The sequence below is a fragment of the Gymnoscopelus braueri genome (assembly GCF_963280865.1).
Source record: "Gymnoscopelus braueri genome assembly, chromosome: 23".
Taxonomy (NCBI): domain Eukaryota; kingdom Metazoa; phylum Chordata; class Actinopteri; order Myctophiformes; family Myctophidae; genus Gymnoscopelus; species Gymnoscopelus braueri.
The window spans coordinates 33410176-33435845 of NC_137625.1; the positions used below are offsets into that span (position 1 = coordinate 33410176).

The 25670-nt window shown below is 42.2% G+C and overlaps 1 protein-coding gene across 1 annotated transcript in view; it reads left to right on the forward strand.

Annotated features, from left to right (window-relative positions):
- The window catches only part of LOC308079271 (GRAM domain-containing protein 4-like), a 72781-nt gene that overhangs the window by 7982 nt on the left and 39129 nt on the right, over positions 1–25670 (forward strand). The window contains exon 3 of the mRNA XM_080420658.1: positions 2739–2859. Coding sequence (XP_080276784.1) covers positions 2739–2859 — 121 coding nt within the window. The remainder of the gene's footprint in view (positions 1–2738; positions 2860–25670) is intronic.

Below are 25670 nucleotides of genomic sequence, written 5' to 3' on the forward strand. Positions count from 1 at the left end.
AATTGAGCCAGATATTGAATATTCCCTCGTTAAAAACCTTTAACTCCAACATCTTAACAAAAATAAATAAGAATGTTGACTCTGGCTTTGTCCAATGTTCCAATGTTGATTCTGGAAAGTTATGCAAATTCGGGCATATTTTCCTAATGCCTAATTTGCATATTTAAATATACAATTTCAGAAAACTTGTAATACGATAAATCATTGTCTTCATGTAAGTAATCAACTGGGGAAGTTTCATTATGATAACTATTTTTTAAATGTAATTTTTTCACCTGTCATGTACGTATGGGGAAAATAACAAAATGTGTGATAAATATGAAAAAGTATCTTAAATATCACTTACCCTACCTTTTAAAGACTTGATATAGACCTTTGTACCCGTGGCCATGTTGACATGAACCAGGTGTGTAAACACAATGCTGCTAATTAAGGCAGGGTTCCATTCAGGTGAAACATGGTCCGGGTGCAGCTATTGTTCATGTTGGCTCAGCGGAAACACAGAGCTACACTAAATGGAACAGAGACTTCATTAGTATCATTGCAAATCCAATCCAAGAAAAGGGAATTCATTATGTGTGAGCGAGTTGTGGGTGTCTGTACGACTTCATGGGCCTGGAATTTCGTCATTTTAGGGGCAAAAAGGCCACATGGCCTTTGGTGTTGTCAATTTCTTGAGGGCACAAAGGCCAAATGCCAGGGCAGGAAGGCCACTATATTGATTATGCCACATATTGATTGTTTGATCATATGCACTGGCACATTTAACACTGTGTATTCTTTGCTTATTGTGTTGTATGAGTTGTTGTGAAGTGTACAGAGACCCCTTGGGGTGATGTTGCACTATAAATAAAACTGAACTGAAAAACTGAAGTGGATTGCCGTGTCCACAACCTTAACCACAAGCACAGTGGTGAGCCATATCGTTGGGATCGCATTCAGAGCGATTTGATGAACAATATAGACAGACAGCCATGGTGCAAGATGGATTGCACCATGATTACAGAACGTTACTGTCCGTCAGTACGGATGCTCACCTCATTATAGTTATAGGTATCATTGTTGCTGTGGGAGTGTCGTGCGGGAGGAGTAGGATGAGGGCTCTACGTCCTCTCGGTGGGGGCTCCTCACTGGCAGGTGAGCCAGTGGGATAAAACAGCAGTGACAACTCACAGCAATGTGTGTGGGGGAGGACATCATTGGCAAAACGACCAAATTTGGCAGAAACAAATAGCTGTGGACGTCCCTTTACATCCTGTTTATCTTTTGGCGTTTCCTGTTGAAACCAACCCTCTAGGCCTGATGATCTGATTGGCCGGCAAACCTGTGCTGTCCCGTCCAGTGGGCTGAGGCTCCGCCCCCTGCTGCAGTGATGCCTTCATGGTGCATGGAAGTGCACACACTAGTGCATGTGTGTACTGTTGTTACTGTGTACACACTGTGTGAGTTCAGTGATACACTGAGGATGTTAGAGAGTGTGTGTGTGTGTGTGTGTGTGTGCTTCTTTTATCCGTCCATTTCATCCCAGTGATGGTAACCTCTGATGGTACTGCGTCTGTCGTTTATGATCGGCGGATTGAGCCGTACATGGTTACTGGCTGCTGAGAACCGTGTGTGTGTGTGAATGTGTGTGTGCATGTGTGCGCGCCACATGACCCCACAAGTATAGTAGAATTGCGATATAAACGTTGTGTGAGGACCGTTTTAACCTGGTCTTCACCAGATAAATGGTGGTTTTAAGTTTCCAACTAGAAAAAAAGACTCAGGTTGGGGTTTAGGGTTAGGATGAGGTATTTTAGAGGTTAGGTTTAGGGGTTGGAGTTTTCCCTTTTTTTATACTTGCGTTGTACGTCAATGTCACATGCCGAAAAATAGCCGATCTACAAGCTCACAACGCACCGCTCTTAGCTTGTAGATCGGCTATTTTTCGGCTATCGTTCGGCTATTGTCAATGCCGTCCGAAAATGTTGAGGCCCTCACAAGTATAGTAATACAAACTGTGTGTGTGTGTGTGCGCGTGTGTGTGTGTGTGCGTGCGTGTGCACGGCAGGACTCTCTTAAAGGGGCACCCCTTCACTGTAGTAGAGAGGTGATGCTCAACCCTGCAGTACACACATAGATAGACACACACGCGCGCACACGCGCACACACACACACAGCAGTGTGCTGACTCTCTCTGTCTCCTCTCCTCTCGTTCTCTTCTCTTCTCTCGGGCGGTTCTTCCTCTCCATCGTCGCATCGTGCGGACTGACTTGTCTCGGCTCGGTGCTGCCGCTAAACCTCACCGATAACACATGTCCGTGGTGTGTGAGTATGTGTGAGTGTATGTGCGTGCTGTGTGCGTAGCCAGATTGTAGCACCGGAGGCAGGGGGGAGGGTTTGGGTTTGGGGGGAGGGGAGGAGGAGGGGGGGAGCAGGAGGATTTTCCTGTCTTTTCTTCTTCTTCGTCGGCTGCTCTTTCTCTCCTTTTTTTTTTTGCATCCTCATCATCATTTTTTCCTCGGACTGCCCGGAAGACGCTAGCGTGAGTCATGGCGTCATGCTAGTGTGTGTGTGTGTGTGTGTGTGTGCGCGTGCGCGTGTGACTGCGTGTTTGCGTGGGTGTGTACTGATACTGTATATGAATATTTGCAATTGTTATGTTTTGTGTTTTTTATTTGTAATTGAGAATGTGTTTTCTGTGTGTGTGTGTGTGTGTGTGTGTGTGTGTGTGTGTGTGTGTGTGTGTGTGTGTGTAGGCGGGCTCGGTGTCTCCCATCATGGCCGCCGCCATCCAGGACTTCCAGAGGGCGGAGTCGGAGCGGCTCAATGAGGTCAAGGGTCACCTGGAAATTGCCTTACTGGAGAAACACTTCCTACGTGAGTAAATGTTTACACACGCACGCACGTCGCATGCACACACACACACACACACACACATACATGCACATGCACACACGGCGCACGCACGCCTACTCACTAGGTCACCTTCACTTCATTCAGGTATTTCCTACCAGACTTTGAGCAGACTAGACCTGTTGGTTTCATTTAACCCATTAACCCATTCAATCCGGGAACGCATCTGTGTCATTTTAGATTTCTTTGGCTATTCAAAAATAGCAGATCTACAAGCTCAGAGTGCCGCACATCGAGTGCCGCACATCGAGTGCAGCACAACGAGTTAGGATTTAGAAGACATTTGTAGAATCCCCAGAAGCAAAGATTTGAGTTAAAATGTTTTCTTTAAAATAATATATATATATGTATATATATATGTGTGTGTGTGTGTGTGTGTGTGTGTGTGTGTATGTATATATATATATATATATATATATATATATATATATATATATATATATATATATTCAAATATTCAAAGATTTGCACACATTTAAAAAAAAATAGCAGATCTGCAAGCTCATTGCGCGGCAGAGTGCCGCACTATGAGCTTGTAGATCTGCTATTTTTGGATGGCCAAAGAAATCTAAAAATGACATCATGACAAATCTACACATACCTTCTAAATCAGTAGTTCAAGATTCTTCAAAAATAGCAGATGTACAAGTTTGGTTGATTGATTGATCTATTGGATTCTTTTTGAACAGTTTTCTAGTAAAGGTATGTTTACAGAAAGACAGTGGGGGTAATTTCTTTTGGCAAGCATTTTGTTGGCATAGTATCAGATTGAATTAATCCCCATGTTTGTGCTGAATCTGGGGGAATGAGTTCAGTGGTGTATCAGGTCTTAAAAGGATCCCTGGCTAAAAAGACAAATATGCCTTAATACATTCTAATTGTCCTCTATAACTAAAATAAAACATTTCAAACACCTTAAATATTGTATTTATTTTAGAAACAGTTCATCTTTTACTCAAGAGGGACAATGCCCTTCGCAAGTTGATGATCATTTGTCCATGTGTGATCTAGCCCTATGGAATTTATGAAAAAAAGATACTTAAAATATTGATTTGATGCTCATATTAACCTTAGGAAGTATTACATTGGTTTTTATTTTCACATGCATTCCATAAATTCCATAGGGCTAGACCACACATGGACAGATGACATCATCAACCTGCGACGGGCATTGTCCCGCTGGAGTAAAAGATGAACTATTTCTGTGTTTTTAATTTTACATTTTTGTTATAGAGGACAATTATAATGCATTAAGGCATATTGTGGCTTATTAGCCAGGGATCCTTTTAAAAATAACAGAAAGAATAGAGTATGATTATAAAACCAAGGTGAATGAAACTTTGACTGCACACACTGTACGCTTCATTGTGACGTTACTCTTTCTATAAATGTATCTTACTGCACTGCTTATGCCTTGTAAATGCCCTGCCTCTCTATCTGTAACTTAAACTGCTGTGCTGTCTCTGGCGCCTGAATTGGCCCCCTGTGGGATAACGGTGTCTGTCTATCTAGTTTATCTGTCTGTAGAAAGGCCACAGCACGTAGAAGTCACAGTAATAGTTTCTCCGTCCCTTTGGCCTCTGTGGCTCCGTTGAATCAATGGGTATGATGACTCATGACAACGCAGTGATTCAGCAACCATGGACAGTGACATACAATGGCTAAGTTATGCCAATAGGCTCTCAGACTCGCCCAGGTGGACGTGGTTTTGAGGTATGGTTTAGGCATAGTTTCTGTTAGATTAGGGGTTAAGGTTAGGGTTAGGCATAGTATTTATGAGGTTAGGGTTAGGCATAGTGTTTGTGAGGTTAGGGTTAGGCATAGTATTTGTGAGGTTAGGGTTAGGCATAGTATTTATGAGGTTAAGGTTAGGCTTGTTTGTGAGGTTAGGGTTAGGCTTAGTATTTATGAGGTTAGGGTTAAGGTTAGGGTTAGGCATAGTATTTATGAGGTTAAGGTTAGGTTTAGGCATAGTTTTTGTGAAGTTAAAGGTTAGGGTTTAGGCGCCACCTGGGCGTCGCACCAAAGGAAGAGGGAGTCCCAATAGGCTCTATGCAAAGCAGCAATATTGGAAAGAAAGTTTGACCTCTTCCTTACTTAATTGTCAGGTGTTACCAATGATTCTAATGAAGGCTCTGTTAATTTTTTGGTGCCAAATGGAACCGAATGGACCCTTATGGGTCCATTCGGTTCCATTTGTACACTCTCAGAGTGAGTTACAGACACGTAAGGGGCCACTTCAAACAACCTCAAGGAGTGTTTCCAGTGAGCCAACATGCAAAATGTCAGCACCCTGTTTGGCCAGACTGGAACAGAGCCTTCATTAGTATCATTGTTAAGAAGACCTGTGAAGGAATAAGGAAGGGGCCCAATTACTTACCAATATGAATGGTGTGCATAGAGCCTATTATCGCAATATGAGAAAAAAGCGCCCTTCGGGCTTGTGCAGATTTTCTATGTGCTTATCACAGTGTTGTGTTATTGACAGTAAAATGTAGTAATTGTGTAATGTGTACATGTAGTGCGCAATGAAGGTGTTGTTTTTAGTAGTGGGTATGATTGATGCTAGTTGAGAATGTTGGTATATTTTCAGAAGGGCAGTTGGTGATGGAAATGAGATTTGTTGTTAGATTACATGGTTTATTGTCATGTTGTTGGCCGATAGAGAACAGTGTAAGTGCATTGGGTAGCAATCTGTAGCACGTAGCAGCATAAAAGCGGTGGTAAAAAGATACATGTTTGTAGCAACATTCATACAAATATAAGAAAGGCGCAATAGTAGTAAAATGAAATGACATAGAGTATATGGCAGTATGTAGTATGAACAGTGAAGTCGTCAGCAGCAGTAATTAGGAGCAATTTTATGTTGCATCAGGGGGACAATCAATTCAAAGGCAATGACAAAGATATGTTGAAGAATGAAGGTCATTTGTCACCATGCAGCCAGGTAGTAGCAGCAACAGCAAAGTGTGTGAGGTAGGCAAAATACTGGCCAACAGGAACAATAACAAAAATAATGAAAAGATGCTTCAAGTGTTTCTATAGCAGCAGAGACAAAGCTGTGAGGGGGGGGGGGGGCAACGTCAGCAAGGGCATGCGGTCGCAACGGGTTCCAAGCATCAAATCAAATGGGTTCAGATCTGAGCCAAGTCTCCTGCAGGAGGCGCGTCTAAAGCCTGTCCTGGACGGGAGTTTCCAGACTTAAAAACAGATGATGATAGGGAATACTGAATGACAGGCATATTTGGCAGAATACAGACAGCAGCTAGTGCGTGGCTGTTGCTGCCTCGGACAGAACGAGCACACACACACACACACACACACACACAGACACAGACACACACACAGACACACACACACACACACACACACACACACACACACACACACACACACACACACACACACACACACACACACACACTCTGGCCTCTGGGTAATGCAGTCTTCTTAGTGTTTTTACTGTGTACTATGGCCTCTGGGTAATGCAGTCTTCTTAGTGTTTTTACTGTGTACTATGGCCTCTGGGTAATGCAGTCTTCTTAGTGTTTTACTGTGTACTATGGCCTCTGGGTAATGCAGTCGTCTTAGTATTTTTACTGTGTACTATGGCCTCTGGGTAATGCAGTCTTCGTAATGTTTTTACTGTGTACTATGGCCGTTGGGTAATGCAGTCTTCTTAATGTTTTACTGTGTAGTCATGGCCTCTGGGTAATGCAGTCGATGCCGATGTCACACACCAAAAAATAGCTCGTAGATCTGCTATTTTTCGGCTATTGTTTGGCTATTTTCAATGCCTTTCTAAAATGTTGAGGTCCTCACTAGTATAGTAATACAAACGTGTGTGTGTTCTGTTCCCATGTTACGTTACGTCAGTGGTTCCCAACCTTTTGTGGATCAATGTGATTAGCCGCTAGGGACAAAGAGTAGCTGTTGTACATTATAGCTTTATGTGTTGCATAAGGGTGCATTGCATCATTCACTGTAGCATAGCTTGGAATCAAGGGTTGCAAAATTCCAGGAATATTCTAGGTGTAAACTTCCCGTGGGAATGAACCACTTGAACGTCCTTATTTTGTGGGGAACATTGGCTGAAAATAGCATATCTACAAGCTCACTCTGCGTAGCCACGCGTTTAGGGCTGTTGTCACACAAATAATTGCGCTTATTGATTTGAATGATTTGAATTGTGTTTTTGTTATTGGACATGGGAACATATGAATAAAAATGACATTTTTGTTTGCCTTTTGGCTTCGTCAACAACAACGGCACAGGGCAGGTATGACAAATCACTTAAATATACAAAGAAATGACTGACGTATTTAACTCATTCAGTGCCAATGACATGTAACACGTACATTTCTTCCAAAGCCCAGAGTGCCAATGACGTGTAACGTCAAAACCGTGTTTTCAGTGTTTACGCTAGATGGCGCTGTTCCCCAACCTATGAGTGATCCTATGACTTCTGGAGAAGAGTATATCCGGAAATAATATGATCACAACAAACCCAGCCCCGTCCAATCTAATGTTAATTTATTTAGAAAGATATTTTCTTCTCTGCCTTCTTGTTTTGGAAACAATTAGGACAATTATGCAAATATAATTGCAAATATCTCAAATAAATGCGATTAGGCGATATGTAGCATATTACGTTATGTAGTAATTGTGACAGGCCTAAATGGGCTTGTAGATCCGCTCTATTCAGTGAAGGCATTTGGTGTAGCGGGAAAATAGAGAAGAGCCGATCCCCCGGGCAACTGAGTGTTTGTTTACAAGTATAAAGGCTGTAAGTGGTTGACAGGAATGTAAGGGGAATTAACGGGAAGTCATGGGAATGGGATTATAGGGGTTATTTACTCTGTATTTACAATGTCATATGCAGGTAGATACCGTACAAGTCCATTGATTGATGGATGCATCCATTCATTTGCCAAAACAAGTTTCCCTCGTGACGCGTTGTGAGCTTGTAGATTGGCTCATTTTGAAAAAAAATTAAATGGAGGGATGCCAGTTTTAAAGTGGTTAAATTGACCTACAGTTACACTTTATGTGAATTTCCTCCCCAAATAAGTTAAATATTAAAAGATAATTTGTTTTATATTGAAACTGTTACCATTTACAAAATGCTAACTTCCTTTTGAGCATTTACATTTTTATTTTTTAAATAAAAATGTAAAGGGAATCGTCCGACCCATTTTCAAACAAGATTTAAATGTTGTTAATAAAACATCAACTGATGCACAAACTAGGACACATCATCAGTGTTGCCAAGTGGCATGCTACTCCCCCCACTGTCTCTTGGGGGTAGTTAGGGACAGTGCTAATTTGGGGGTTAGGGTTAGCCTGGCACTGGCCAGACCGACAACATGGATCCACTTACACATGGCACTTTGTGAGTGAATCCACGCCAGTCCGGCCGATGCCAGGCCAGGTTAGTTGAGATGTTGCAGCTGGTGTTGGCGACACTAGGAGGCTCTAGCCACTGTGGGTTGCCTCCGGGCCTGGCTCCTCCTTCGTCTGACCAGAAGTGGAGGCTTTTCTGTGCGTTGCGTCGTCGTCGTTGCTGCTGGGCACAAACATCTCACTCTGCCTTGATGGATTAAACCCTCCCTGCAGGTTTCACCACAGCCTGTAGCTTTTGGTTCTTCCTCACGGGAGAAGTGGTTTGGGCTGTGTGCTGGAAATCTGAATGGGGACTGATCAAAATAGGAGACAAACTAAGGCAGAGACCACAGTTCAAAGTTGTGAAGAATGAGCAATATATATTTTTATATCAAAAGGAGTTACAAGACTTACAATTTCAGCAGAACGGAAAATGTATTGGAAAACCACCTTGGTCAAACTCGAAGCACACACTGAATGGTTATAGGTTTATTCAAGTGACTTCAAACACTTCTCACAGCATCAAAAGACCTTCTGTCCCTCATAGAGAAGAAACACTTGGCTCATCCCCCTTTTTCCACCCCCAAACACATACGAGCTAATTTGCTTATCACCTTAGCATGATGACAAAAGGATGAAAATGTTGCAAAGACGCCAGACTGTCTGATAAGGCAGGGTGGAGTCACTCAACACATGAGACCCACAGGAAACAGAGAGCAATACAATTATACATTGGTTCATTTAAAATGTTTACTTGATAAAATATCTTTGACAGCTGCCAACCCCCCGGGCGCTGTCTCTCCGGCCGTCCTCTGTCTCTCCAGATGTCACCACATTGTGTTCTATTTCAAAATCTGTCTATCTGTCTGTCAAATATGGAATTGATTGAATCTCTATTTGCTGCCTGGCCGCTGAGTGAGACGGGTAAAGTGAAACGGTAGAAAACAGCGCCACATGTACAATACAATACAATAGTTGTATCACTATTAGACTCTCAGCAGTAGAGAATAATACATGAATGTTTAAATAATGAGTGTTTACATGTTTGGCTTTCATGTTTCATGAAAAAACACAAAACGTTCGAACATGGAGATAAGAGGTTTCTGCCCGACAGCAACGATATGCTCGAGCAAACACACCACCTAGGTTTATTGTCTCGCCCACACAAAAAGCACAAGTTTCCATTCCAGGAGTGCTTGCATGTGTGTGTGTGCATGCGTGCGTGTGTGCGTGCTGAGATTAACATTGTTCTATTCTAAGGGCCCTTAATTGGTTATTTGTAACCACATCTTTGAATGCAAGAACACACACACACACACACACACACACACACACACACACACACACACACACACACACACACACACACACACACACACACACGCAATGGCAGTAATCAGAGCTTTCCTTCACTCTCTGTTGCTGTGGTTCCCACTAATCAGATTAGCAATCAATGTGTTTTCTCTCTGTCTCTCACTCTCTGTCTGTCTCTGTGTCTCTCTCTCTCTGCCTGCCTGGCTGTCTTTCTCTCTCTGTCTGTCTCTCTCTCTGCCTCTCTCTCACTTTCTCTCTCTCTCTCTCTCTCTTAATGGATGGATGGATGGACATCATATAGTAAATACAATAAGCATAACATTTACCGGTATTCCCCAAACCTGTTGTTTGTTTTTGAAAATATTTTTTTATCCCACGATTTTTGTAATTTTCTAAGTTATCCTGGGCGCTACACTCCCCCCACCAGCCTAGGGAGCCCAGGGCCGAGCTCACTGACCTTCTTGTCACCTGACAGTGGGGAGTTTCTCCGGTGGGACGTAGCGAGTTCCCTTCCATCAGGCGTCCATCAGGCGCCCCGGCTGTCATGGGGGAAGCGGTATAGCGACCAGGATTACTACATGTTTTTGTGAGGGTATTAACTACCTAGGAGACACGGAGAGAACATGCAAACTCCACACAGGCCCTTTCGCCAACCCCACCTAGGGTATGGATGCTGATGACGCGGAGGAGAAGACACGCCCCCAGCGCCCACAGCGTCCCCGGCGGGAATCGAACCCAGGACTTTCTAGCTGTGAGGCGACAGCGATACCGACTACGCCACCGTGCCCTTAAAAAAACCTGTTGTTTTGATTCATACTTTGTCACGTGACGGTGCCGCTAGCTGAGAACAGCAGACCTACAAGCACATAACGCGTTGCATCTGCAACGCGTTACGATCTTGTAGGTATGCTGTTGTCAGCCATTCTCGACGCACGACACCATCGTTTGACGGAGCATAAATGAGGCTTGAACGCCCGCTGGGTTACCAGTGCCTAGAGGCCTGTACCCGACTCAGGATTCATCTGGTCCAATCACATTCGGGATTTTAATGCAAGTATTTGGCGATATTTACGTGCTAGTGCTACTGCTGCCCCAAAAATATCTGATCACCAATCAAAAAATGCGTTGTGAGCTTGTAGATTCGATATTTTTGGGGCAGCATAATAATAATAATAATAATAGATTTTATTTGTAACGCACTTTTCATTTACAGGAAATCTCAAAGTGCTACAGAAGGCAATTGCATAAAAACAGAAACATCACACCAGTAAAAGAAAACAATAACTAGGAAACTAGAAGAAAACAAGAATTAAAAACATTAAAAACATGGGGGCAGAAAACCAGCTATAAAAATGCTTTGCTAAAAAGGTAGGTCTTTAGTCCTCTCTTAAAACAATCAACTGACTGTGGAGCTCTCAGGTGGACAGGGAGGGCGTTCCACAGTTCGGGGGCGGCCGAGCAGAAAGCCCGGTCGCCCATGGTACGAAGCTTTGCCTTGTGGGTTTTGAGGAGGTATGTGTTTGAAGAGCGGGTGTTGCGGGTTGAGGTTTGTAGGGGGACTAATTCCTTGAGGTAGGAAGGAGCGTTGCCGTGGATGCACTGATGTGTCAGAAGGGATACCTTGTATTGGATTCTGAAGCAGACGGGAAGCCAGTGGAGTGAACGGAGGATGGGTGTGATGTGTTCATGTTTACGCACTCTCATCAGGATCCTAGCCGCGCTGTTCTGAAAATACTAATAGCATAGTCAGGGGGGCAGCTCTGTGTGCGCTTGGAGAGAGAGAGAAAGGAAATGAACGCGCTCCGTTTTTGTTTTCATGACAGCACTTCTACATGAAAGTCAGCTGTCAAATTTTATTTTATTTCATAGGATTAACTCATTCACTGCCACAATTATTGCTGGCCGCGTTTGCCCACTGCCAGAGATTTTTCATCGAAAAAAAAAAGTACTCAGGAGCCGAGATACAGATTTTTTTAAGTTTTAAGTTAACAAGGAAGTGGATGGGAGTCTAGATCTTTAAACAATCATATCTCCTTGGTCTTTGGGTCAAATTTGAAACAAAAACTAAAAAAAAAAAAAACGGCAGTGAATGAGTTAATGAAGGAATAAGTCTTCAAGGTGGCAATGATTCTGAAATGCCACATACATTGGGAGTGCAACATGGGTCTTTCAGACCGGATGGGGTTGAGCAGGGCTCTGACTGCCTTTCATGCATGCATGCGCAACAAGGGACTCTGAGTCGAGCCACTGCTCCTTAGTGGTGGTTTGGGCATCTAGTACGGATGCATCCTGAGGGTCTCCCTAGGGAGGTCCTCCGGATAAGCGGTTGAAGATGAGTGAATGGATGGATGGATGGATGCTTTAAACTCCTCCCAACAAAACAAAAATAATAGAAGTGTTCCATCTAATGATGTGAAAGCATGTTTGCTGCCTGACAAGACCAGTTGATAAGAGAGAACAGTTTCTGACACATCTGTGTGACTGCAATCTGGGAACCCATCGCCAAATGAAAAGGAAAAACAGCGCCCTCTGCTGTTTTTTACTATCTCAGTTGGCTCTGGGAGGAAGTTGACGTAGCACCCGTGCGCAAGGAAACCAGGGTTTTGGTCTGCCTTCAGCGCATCACTTCCGGTGGTGCGACTATGTTTTCATTCCCACTAACAATATTTATACACGGAACACTAACACCACTTCTCCCAGAGAACATGGATCGTTTTGGTTATAAGCCCACTTGTTTCTATGATGAAAGAGCAAGTTAAAATGTGAATATCTTTCCGTGGTTTTGTCTGCTCCGAGGACGCTATTGTTAAATTAGTTTCGGTTTGTTTCGAGTGGGGAAGGATCGGCGGACACGTAAATCCCGCCCACTACATTTGATTGGGTAAAGCGCGGCCTGCTTCCTGATCTGAAGGCACGCCCACTTGTAGGCCAGTGCGTACGCGATATGACAAACCCCCCCGACAGATTCAAACGCAGAGCAGAATCTGTTCTTGAGAGATTAGTGTGACTTAGCCCTGAAACATGACTGTCATACCATGACAGTCATGGTGCCGAGTCCCCCTGGTCTAAAGTTGTGTTCGATTTTTTCACATTGCCATCTCTCACATAAACATAAACGTTCAGATTTCAAATATAAAGTGCTTACCACCGAGCCACGGATGTTACAAGGCGATGCGGACCGCGATGAGTACCCTTATCTCCCGTATTGTTCAATAAAAAGCATTTTAATCCCATCGCCGGCCATTTTCTTTTTTGTTTTTTATTTGTTTTGTAATGTATCAGAGTGCAATACACCTCCCAACCATTAGTGTCGCATGTTTGAAAGTATCGGAGACAATTTGGAGAAAATGGCCGGCGATGGGATTAAAATGCTTTTTATTGAACAATACGGGAGATACGGGTACTCATCGCGGTCCGCATCGCCTTGTAACATCCGTGGCTCGGTGGTAAGCACTTTATATTTGAAATCTGAACGTTTATGTTTATGTGAGAGATGGCAATGTGAAAAAATCGAACACAACTTTAGACCAGGGGGACTCGGCACCATGACTGTGTTAATGTCCATCTGTTCTTGTTCAGAGGATGTGTGTTAAGGTCACACACACACACACACACGCGCACACATGCCACATGCAGAGAAGACCCCATGATGATGGTGCTGTAAATTAGGGAAGGGATTTAACGTGAAAAGCTGCATTGCAGTGTGCGCTCATGTGTCAAACAGCAGAGGACTTGTGTGTGCGGTGCGTGCGTGCGTATAGCCATGGGAAGTATTTTTGACCAGGGGATGCGTGGTGCCCCCCCCCCCCCCCCCCCCCCCCCCAACCCCCACGTGGCATTGAAAAACAACATAAAATAGCCGCTGTTATGCACCATGGACAGCAATTCTCCCTCTTTTTAATAAGACATTATTCTTTTGTGCCTTACCCCTTACCCCTTTTTTTAAACTATTTTTGAAAAATGTTTTAAAATAGTTCAAATAGCCGATCTACATCAACACGTTGTGAGCTGGTAGATCTGCTATTTGAACTATTTAACCCATTCAAACCGGGAACGCATCTCTGTCATTTTTAGATTTCTTTGGGCTATTCAAAAATAGCAGATCTACAAGCTCATAGCGCGGCGCTATGAGCTTGTAGATCTGCTATTTTTTGGAAAAATCATGGAAAACTTGTGCAAATCTTTGAATATATCTATTTTTAAGAACAAATAATTGTAACTTAAATCTTTGCTTTTGGGGATTCTAGAAATGTCTTCTAAATCCTAACAGTTTTTTTTTTTAAACGTATTTTGCTATAATATCAGTGGTTCTCAAAAATGTATTGTATTTGGCCGTGGACCCCCATCTCAAAATAAGCTGTAACAGATTTAAAAATGTTCGCTTTAAAAAATATTTATTCAAAGATTATAGCAGATTCACCAAAAAATAGCAGATCTATTATGAGCTTGTATATCTGCTATTTTTGAATAGCCAAAGAAATCTTAAAATGACACAGATGCATTCCCGGTCTTAAAGGGTTAATAAAGCAATAAACCACTAGAGGTCGGGATGGGGATCTTGGGAACGGGGATGTCATGCGTCAAAAGATTCAGGTCGGGTTTAGGAATAGGATGAGGTATTTAGAGGTTAGGTTAGGGGTTTGGGTTGGGGTTGGGGTCATATATACTGGATTTATGCAAAAATAGCACAAGCCCACGATGTGGGCTTTAGGGGTAAAATTGGTAAAAAATAAAAAGAAGGTAAAAGTGGCATTTTAAAACGTGTCCTCACCAGTAATAGTTGAGTGTTTGTGCGTAGGTGCTTGTTAGTTATTCCTCAAGGCATAAACAGTGAATCTTGCAAGTTGTTTTGTCCTCCTGTGTTTGTGTACATACATACCTAATCAAACCGTTGTGTTGTTATATGTGTGTGTGTGTGTGTGTGTGTGTGTGTGTGTGTGTGTGTGTGTGTGTGTGTGTGTGTGTGTGTGTGTGTGTGTGTGTGTGTGTGTGTGTGTGTGTGTGTGTGTGTGTGTGTGTGTGTGTGTGTGTGTGCGCACAGCGTCAGTGTTAATTTTGATTTAATTTTAGTCATAGTCTCTTGAATCAAATTCAGTTTTAGTCACATTTTAGTCATCTGAAATGTTTTAGTTTTAGTGTAGTTTTAGTTTAGTTAGACTAAATATCATAAGATTTTAGTCAACTGAAACCCATTGAAGTAGGTGTGCAAAAGGACCTTTTTTATTAAGTCAACTATTTGATTTGTTTTAGTCCACAAAACTGTATTTTGGCAGGCCTTTACGGCGTCGTACTGCCTGATTTATACTGTACTCACCGTAGCTGCATGGCGAAATTAGCCGATCTACAAGCTCATAGATCTTGTAGAGCTTGTAGATCGGCTATTTTTGGAACATGACACCCACACGCAACCAAGCATAAAATAGCATCTCTGTGTGGGTATGTACAGTATATGTGTGAGTCTTTATTTGCCTCTTGTATGTGCAGTCGCCCACCACGTGTGTGTGTGTGTGTGTGTGTGTGTGTGTGTGTGTGTGCGTGCGCGCAGTGGTGTAAACAAACTAAGTACATTTACTCAAGTACTGTACTTAAGTAAAATGTTTGTTTTTTTTGTAAAACTTTTACTTTACTGGAGTATTTCCGATGTTCAATACTTTTGCTTGTTCTCCACTACATCTCAGAGGCAAATATTGCACTTTTGCTCCACTACAATTATTTGAAAACTTTAGCTACTAGTTACTTTGCAGATATAAATTATTATATTATAAAACATACATTAACCACTTTAGCCCTGTTTTATATATAGGATTTTTGAAAGTAGCCGATCTACAAGCTCACAACACATCGCACTGCGATGCGTTGTGAGCTTGTATATCTGCTATGTTCAAACATTATAGTACTTTTACTTTTGGTACTTTAATATTTTTTTGTGTGTGTGTGTGGCTGATCAATACAATGCAGGCTGTCCTAGTTCACAGTGGTAGAACACACACACACACACACACACACACACACACACACACACACACACACACACACACACACACACACACACACACATCGCTTAACAAAATGTACAAATGCTTGAGTTGAAAGTGAATGGAAGAAAGTTGTGATTTTGTGCAACATTTAAAAATGTTGACCTCCAAACAGACCAGCTGCTGCTAAGACATACAGTACAAGTAGTGTTACATGATGAATTTTGATGCGGCGGAAATAATATGTTTATTTATTGTACATTGTTTATGTCTTTGTTATGTTATGAGATGTTTTTGTTGTGCGTATGAGGACCGCAATGGAAATAAGTCCTGGACTTTATTGTGTCATATCCTCAAATAGCTTTAACATGTGTTGTGACTTTTCAAATAAACTAAACTAAAGATTCACCTTAACTCAAACCCGAGTACTGCTGGTTTTTATCTCCTACCAGGACCTCTAGTACTGCTGGTTTTATATCCTACCAGGACCTCTAGTACTGCTGATTTTATCTCCTACCAGGACCTCTAGTACTGCTGGTTTTATATCCTACCAGGACCTCTAGTACTGCTGGTTTTATCTCCTACCAGGACCTCTAGTACTGCTGGTTTTCTATCCTACCAGGACCTCTAGTACTGCTGGTTTTCTATCCTACCAGGACCTCTAGTACTGCTGGTTTTCTATCCTACCAGGACCTCTAGTACTGCTGGTTTTCTATCCTACCAGGACCTCTAGTACAGCTGGTTTTATATCCTACCAGGACCTCTTGTACTGCTGGTTCTATATCCTACCAGGACCTCTGGTACTGCTGGTTCTATATCCTACCAGGACCTCTAGTACTGCTGGTTTTATATCCTTCCGGGGACCCTATGTAATTCAGGTTTTCTGTTCTACCCAGACAAATGTTTTCTTCACCTGGTGTCCTTAAGATTGTCTCTTTGTGTTCAGTGACTAGGTTAGACCTTAAATGACACCTGGTAGAATGCAGGTGACCCTGGGGACCGGTTCTGGTGACACAGGGCTCGTGTTTAGAGAGGCCATCCTGCAATAGTGTTCGGTTTAAGTGTTAAGTGAAATGGTCCATTTGTACACTTTAAACCAAGTGGTTTATTGTTGATGGTAATTGTTCATGGTAAGGAACCAAATGGACCTTTACTGATCTTAGCTCTGAGAGTGTACAGATGGAACCAAATGGACCCTTACAGGTCTGTAACTCTGAGAGTGTACAAATGGAACCAAATGGACCCTTACAGGTCTGTAACTCTGAGAGTGTACAAATGGAACCAAATGGACTCTTACAGGTCTGTAAGGGTCCATTTGGTTCCATCTGTACATTCTCAGATTCATGGAGGTCCATGGCCTAATCAAGCATACCCAACTGGGGGTCGTCAACATTGAAATGTTTGAGAACCACTGCTTTAAATTAACTCACTTTATAATATAAATAATAATTAATACTAATATCTCAGATTTATATAGCACTTTTCTAAGAACCCTAAGACGCTTTACAGGGGGAAGGAGAAAAAAATACTTTATTAGAAAGAAGCACAATAAAATAAGCTGCCTATAAAGTAAAATCAATAAAAACAGTAAAACAGGGGTGTGTGTGCAGTTAACTGGGGAACGCAAAAAAGAGGTGGGTTTTGAGAGTGGTTTTGGAGAATTGGAGGGGGGGGTGCTTCTATGATAGTGTTGGGGACTGCATTCCACAGGGAGGGAGTGGGGGGAGGGGCAACAGAAAAAGGCCCGTCGCCCCAGCTTGGGTGCTTGGTCTTATGGGGACCACCAGAAGGTTGTTGGCATCACCAGACCTGAGGGAGTGGGAGGGGACATGAGGGGTGCAGAGAGGTAGGGGGTGGGGGCAGAATGTTAAGTACCATGTAGGTGGTGAGCAGTAATTATGGTCTCTGGAGCAGGGTACTGGTTAGCATGGTGTATGGAGGACTTTGGAGGTGGTACCGTGGAGCAGGGGTCCTCCAATGTTTTTCAGCCCAAGGACCGCCTATCTGAGAGAGAGATGAAGCAGGGACCCCCTCTATATTGTATAAAATTGTTTCAGATGAAACTTTTTTTTACTTGGTCTGCTCTTTTTACCTTTTAGGCAAAAATAGCAGATCTACAAGCTCACAACGAGGCGTTGTGAGCTTGTAGATCTGTTATTTTTGCCTAAAGTTCTCCTCAGAATAGAGCTGCTGCTAGGGTTCAAGTGGTCAATGTAAAAAAAAAAAGATCATGTCACACAAAGATTTGGCGGCCCCCATGTAGTAACTCTGAGGAACCCCTAGGTGTCCCGGACCCCCTGTTGAAGACCCCTGCCGTGGCAGATACTGTTAGCAGTCGAGCCGGGATGTGATGAATGCATGGATGAGTGTTTCAGCTGCAGGAAATGACAGTTCAGAAATTATTCTTGTAATGAAATTGTTACTAAAAAACTGATATGCTATAATTTTCCTATTGCCATATTTGGTAACCGTTTTATCAAAGCAATAGCTGTGGCCTTGATATTGTGATATAATCACAGCATTTCATTGCCTGGAGTTATTATGGCCTCTTATGTAGTATTTCTTTGATAACGGCCATTAGCAACAAGATTCACCAACATGCATAACAAAAAAAACAATGCATGGTGCTAACTAAAACCTACGATAGCTTATCAGTGGGGGTTTCCTCGTTATACAATGGAGAATTGGATAAATTCAGTGTGTTCCCATGGGAAGTTCCAGTTCAACATCAGTGATGTACTGTACGTAGGCTATCATAACCTCATTTCTATTACAGCTAGTTTCATAAGCTATCAAACCCGTTCCCATATCTTTTCTAACCCACAGCATATGCAGACTAGAGTGGAAACCTCTATTCAGGATTTGTGTGTGTGTGTGTGTGTGTGTGTGTGTGTGTGTGTGTGTGGTTGTGTTGTGTACCCGCTGCTCTCACACTCCTGTTGACTCAAGCATGTGTTTGCAAATTCAACTGTGCTGCTATTTTAGGCGATTCCCTCTTCATGGGGAATTTACTTGCTGAATACATGAGCTGAGAAATGGGAAATATTAATCCATTAAGACCGGGAACGCATCTGTGTCATTTTAGATTTCTTTGGCTATTCAAAAAATAGCAGATAATATAAGGGAAACACTGAGTGTTTGTTCAGTAACAGGGTTTTCCCTGTCTCTGCAGCTCTTTAATAAACAGAAAATATTTTTCAGGTAGGTGACAGCATTTCAGCCAATAAGGAGAGAGTACCCATTTATCAGCTTCATTTGTATAGTGTTCCAATTGTGTCTGCTTATTTCTTTGTGTCGTCACTTCCAGTTTCACTTGTTTAATCTGTATCCTGTCTGAGCTATTTAACACTTAATTTGACCAAAGACAATCACTTACCCTACCCTTTTAAATTAAACTGGCACAATAATCTTATGAACTGAAGGAAACACCTTTTGGGCTAGTGTGGGCCAGGCAGTCCAGTCCACATGCCGGCGGTGATCCGGCCCTGGTGTTCATGAGAGCAGAGCTGTCTGATTATTGATAAGCTAACTATAGCTCATGCTGCAGGCCTGCCACCGTGACATTTATGTTGGCTGTTTGTTTCCCCTGCACATTTATCACTGTCTGCTTTATAAACACGCTTCAGTGCATTTACACTTATTGATTATTTTTGATTGAATACTTTATTAGTCAGAAATGTAAACGTGGGACAGTCAGACATTAAAGGGATATTTCACCCCAAACATGACTTATTTTCGATCAATTACACACCCCGTGAAGCCTTGAATTCATGGAGATCTTTTTGTTTTTGTCACATTATAAGCCAATAATTTGATTGTCTCCTACCAGAGATGCCGGTCATCAAATTATTGGCTGGGGAGTATCATGGGGTCCCCAGCTAAATGTGTTAATATAGCATCACAATTAATTTTAATTCACTCCCAAAACCACATCCCAAAAAAAAAGTCTTAAGTACAAAAAGTGTAGTACTTTTTCCACCACTGTCTATTTCTACTGTTTTAACAGACCTATACTCTCTACTGTAGCCCCTTTTTGTTCTTTTTAATTTTAAGCCCTATGTTATACTTCATTATAGCCTAATACCACTTTTGAAAAACATTTGAAACATTTCGAACCTCTAATGACACGCCTCAGAATATGGATGAAAGCCACGTTGAAAGCTGAACCCCGTTTGGAGAGTGACTTTGCAAGGTCAGCTGGACAGAATGCACTTTATCTGTGGCTGACCTCTGGGTTTCATCGTGTCTGTCTGCTAACCCACATTTCAACGCACTCTGTCCTACACCGTCCTTTAGACGGAATGCGCTTAAGTCAATGATTCTCGAAGTGGAGTCCGGGGACCCCTCAGGGGTCCTTTGAGGGGTTACAGCGAAGCAAAATGTGTTACCTTGGCTATTCAAAAATAGCAGATACACAAGCTCAGCTTATACATGTGCTATTTTTTTTACATTTGTTGGAAAAATATTGAAAGATGGGGGGGGGGTCCGTGGCCAGATACATAACAATTTGGGGGTCCTTGACTTGAAAAAGTTATAGGACCACTGCTTCAGCCTGAATTTTTTAAAGGAGTAGTTCACCCAAAAAATGACTTATTTTCTATCAATTACGCACCCCATGAAGCCTTGAATTCATGGGTATTTCTGTCACATTCCTGAGCCAATTATTTGATGACCAGCATAAGACTTGTTATGAACACACACTGAACACTGCATGACCAGCTTCGTTTTTAACATGGATCACTTTAACGTGGTGTTCTTGAGACTGTAGCTGCTGTGTTGTTTTTTTAGCGCACAATTAATTTCACGTGCCTTTTACTTGTATTGTTGACAATAAAGTTGAACCTTGAACCTTGAGACTCAAAGTCTGCTACTCAGGGGCGGCCTTAGTGATCTGGGGGCCCGTTTCAAGAGCTAATATGTGGCCCCCTATGCACCCCCCCCAGCCCCAGAAAAAAAAAAAAAAAAAAAAAAAAAAATTTATTTTTTTATTTTTAATAAATATTATATAAAATAATATATAATAAATAATATATATAATATAAAATATATATATAATATATAATAATTATATATATAATATATATATATTATTATATATATTATATATTATTATATATAATAATATATTATAATAAATAATATAATATAAAAACAGTTTATTTTATAAAATAATAATAATAATATTTGAAGAAATATATACTAATGAATAATAACATTTGAAAAAGAATCTAAATTTTTATTTAGAAGAAAAAAAGAAGAAAAAATAAATCTACATTTTTTATTTTTATTTTTTTCAAGAAAATTCGGGGGCCCCCCTGAGGTTCGGGCCCGTTTCAATTGAAACGGGTGAAACATAGGAAAGGCCGCCCCTGCTCCTACTGACCGATGACTCGGTCATCAACTGATTGGCTCAGGAATGCGAACAAAGCGAGAAAAGAAATCTCCATGAATTCAAGGCTTCATGGTGTGTGTAATTGATAGAAAATAAGTAATTTTTTGGTTGAACTACTCCTTTTAAGTAGCCTTCATACCACAAGGTTCAGTCTTTCTCTGGGCTCCACTCAACACAGGCTAGTGGCACAGGAACGCCGCGGATAATGAGAGCCCAGCATGAAACGGCAAATTCTCTCTCTCTCTCTCTCTCTCTCTCTCTCTCTCTCTCTCTCTCTCTCTCTCTCTCTCTCTCTCTCTCTCTTCTTGTGTGAAAGGCACCATTGTCTGCAGGCTGGATGGATTTGAAGGCTCACTCAGTACTTTTCCTTTGAGGTTTTAAAGCGGTGCCTCTGTGTGTTACAGTACAGTATGTGCGATGGGGATTGTTCACTCACACAAACACGCATGTGCTTGTACTTACATATCGTTTGCTGTCGGGGCAGAAACCTCCTATCTCAGTTTTTAACTTTTTGTGTTTTAAAAATAATAATATATATAAATAGATAAATAATAAGCTCGAAACGCGGTGTGAGTTTGTAGATCTACTACTTTTGCTATGTTTGAATTTGAATCCTGAAAAGTTACAGTTTTTGGACATTATGAGGTTTACCACCCGACAGACGATTATGTTCTACATGTGCAAACAATGCAAGACATGGGAACGTAAACTGTACATGCACACAGCCACAAACAAAGTTATAAGCCCACTAAACTGTGTGTGTGTGTGTGTGTGTGTGTGTGTGTGTGTGTGTGTGTCGTGTGTGAGAGATTGATTGATAGATAGATACTTTATTAACAGTTTGCACATTGTACAGAGGTTCAGTTTACAATGATTGTTAAAAGGATAACACAAAAAGCCCTATAAGGCTTGTTTCCTTTGTAGTCCTGTGTATTCAATTCATTAAGACATTTAAAGACGTACAATAATAAACAAGACATAATCAACACTAGTAGCAAAGAACGTATATGTACAGTAAACATGGGGGGGGGGTACTGGTACTAAGATTAGAGGGCTTTTCTAGGACTGTGTGTGTATGTGTGTGGAGACAAAATCTTGCGAACCTGTGTACTGAAATTCCAGGCGCTCTTAGCCGGTCACCCGACAGCGGAGCCCTCCCCCTCTGTACCTTTACCCCCCGCCTGGACCCCCCACCCGGCCCAGATCAGATCACTTAGAGTCCACCCTGCGGTCACTCTGTCTGGGGTTTGGGTCCATTCGATCGATGCCATCGAATAACCTGTTCCTTTCACATCTGCCTCCACCTTCGGCCCTTGGATCTGACCGGAGGACTTCATGATACGGACTATAGGGTTGGGATACGGAACCGGAAGAACCAGAGGAACCGGACCCAACATTAATGAGGAACCCGGAATCAGTTCCATTACATGTGGAAACTTTTTTTTTATTTTATCACACTGTCAGAGCTGGTATATGGATTTCTCGTCTGTTATACAATTACAATACCGGTGGTTCTTAAACTTTTTTTTAATTTGGAGGACCATCATAACTCTCAGAGTTACAGACCCATAAGGGGTCCATTTGGAACCCCCTTATAGGAATCGTTAAAGGGAATCGTTAAGGAATCGTAATCGTTAAAATCCTAAAAGGACCCCAACCCTAATCCGGACGGGATCATCCAGACAAACAGGGTTGTTATGAGGGCTGTGGGGTCTGGGAAGGACAGCGGTCGGGTGTGTTAGTTAGGGTCTATTACCCGGCGAGTAAGACCGCGATTAAGACAGTCGTGACGGTTGGGGGGGGGGGCAGGAGCGAGCGTGCAGCCGTGGCTCGGTTACAAGCGGCCGGCAAATCGGCCACGCTGCCTCCCCGTCTCCGTACCAGCGCCTCCTCTGGCGGCGTCGGAGCCGCCGCGCCGCGGAGACGGACGCGCCCTGGCCGGACATGCAGGACCACCATGGCAGCTATGGCAGCTGCGACAGCTTTGAGATGCTCTACCACGGAGCCATAGACAGGATCAGGAGTAACCTGAACCTCAGTAAGTTTACATGGATTAAAGCAGTGGTTTTCAAAGTTTTTTTCATGTCAAGGATCCCCCCCAAAATTATATGTATTTGGCCACGGACCCCCATCTCAAAATATTTTGATCCAGGGAATCATGTTGTGCAAATAGCCGATCTACAAGCTCTGTAGATCAGTTATTATTTTAAGATTAGAGCATTTGAAGTGGTCAAACAAGCAACATGTTCAGAAGTATCTTCCATAAAATCCTAATGGTCTCGGATATTTCACAAAAGCAAAGGTTAAAGCCTCAATCTGTGATTTCTTCACCTGGTGGCCGGTATGTAGAACAGCAGGAACAATATTACTAAAAACCTTGTATTATTATTTTTTTTTATCTGAGTGATCACGTTTGTCTACTTTTTTCTTTACGTTAGATTTTTTATGTGAAAAGTATAGGCACAATGCTAAAACGCTTACTCTTATTCCAAATAAACTAAAACAATTATACACAAGTAATCTCTACTGTCTCTGTCTCCGATGTGCGGGCCAGGCTAGTAGAAGTGAGGGCCGCGTACGCGTAGGCCTGAACCTCTTGTTGTGCAATTGTATTGCAGATTAAACCTTTTCATAGATTTCATAGACTTGTTTGACAGCACTATCATCAGTGTATTTTCAGACATTTAAAACTCTCAGCACTTGACGTTTCACTCTGTACTTGGTCTGTTCTTTTTTTTACCTACACCAAACCTCTTTGCCCGAAAATAGCCCGTCTACAAGCTCACAACACGTCGCTGTGTGACCTGTTCACCTCAGAATACAGGGATGCTAGGGTTCAAGTGGTTAATGTAAATAATAGGAAAAGGTCACTCAAAGATTTGGAGTCCCCCTTGTAGTAGCCCTGAGGACCCCCTAGGGGTCCCAGACCCCCTGCTGAAGACCCCTGATCTATTATCTTTAACAGGATCACATTGTAATTTTTTGCCACTGACAGATCAAATACAAAACGCATTAGAAATCTCAAAACTCCCCCAGGAGGTAATGCCCTGATAATAATAATACTGATGGTGTGCAATGAAATTACTACGTGTCCTGGAGTCATGAAACAGTAGTACAGCATGTGATTACAGTTGTGTACAACATCTCTCTCTCTCTCTCTCTCTCTCTCTCTCTCTCTCTCTCTCTCTCTCTCTCTCTCTCTCTCTCTCTCTCCCCCCCTCCCTCTCTCCTCTCTCCTATCGTTGCTGTCTGGCAGAAACTAACTATCTCAGTTTTTCAACTTTTTATTTTCTTGAATCAATCAGTGCTATTGAACTATTTGTAAATTGTGTGGGATTTACAAATATTGAACCAATGAAAAGTATTAAAAAGTGCTTCTGACTAAACCCCCTAACTCCATTGGCTCCTCAAACTGTCGGTCAAACCACCTAACTCCAACTCAGGTTTTTTTTCTGTCTGACTTGGTCATTCTAATCAACTATGGACAAAACAACTCTCCACATTAATGGTCAAAAACCTCCTAACTCCACTTGAGCTGTACTTGGGTAAAGTGGTGATAATATAAGGAACCATTCAAGTATCTGACAATGTATAAAGTCACCATACCAACTTTGATGAGGCATGTTTTTTTTTGTTTAAAAAAAAAAGTTTATATATAAAGTCAAACCGTGTTGAATGTACAGGATTTTCGGGTATGTTGTCATGACGATGAGGATTGATGGTACCCTAACATTGGCTTGTGCCTGTGATTGACTTGAACCGGTGCATCCCATAAGCTGGAGGGACAGGCGTGTTGTAATTGGCTAGTTAGTAGTAAGGCAAGGCAGTTTTAATTGTATAGCACATTTAAACAACAAGGCAATTCATTGTGCTTTGCACAGAACAACAAGCAAAGGAAACACAATTATACAATAACAATAACAGATACAGTTAACGGAAAGGTCTTTTGTTGCGTTTGAAAATAAATAAGAGAGGCAGCAGACCTGCAGTTCTCTGGGAAATTGTTTCAGATATGTGGTGCATAAAAACTAAAAGCAGACCTTTATCCCAGATGACCTGAGAGATCTGGATGGTTTATGATAATCGTACAAGATCAGAAATGTATTTTGTCCCTAAACCATTCAAAGCTTTATAGACCTACAGTAGTATTTCTTTGACACACAGGGAGCCAGTGTAGTAGATCCCATAAAGGAAGGACAGGTGCCCGATTGTATAGTTCTCGGTCCATAGCCTCTCAGGACATGTATCCCATAGCCTGGAGGAACAAATTCTCTGTGATTTGACCGAATTAAAAAAACATATTTTTGGGAATTGATCTGCCTAGATGCAGATGCACACACACACACACACACACACACACACACACACACACACACACACACACACACACACACACACACACACACACACACACACACACACACACACACACACACACACACACACACACACACACACACACACACACACACACACACACACACACACACACACTCTCTCTCTGAGAGAAGGTCAGTGCTACAGTATTATTTAACTGGCTGTCTGGCTCTGAGCCAGCTAGTTGTCGCTGTTACCATGGAGACCAGGAGTGGTCTCAAAGATCCTGAGAGACCCTGTGGCATGGTGACCCTCTCTCTCTCTCTCTCTCTCTCTCTCTCTCTCTCTCTCTCTCTCTCTCTCTCTCTCTCTCTCTCTCTCTCTCTCTCTCTCTC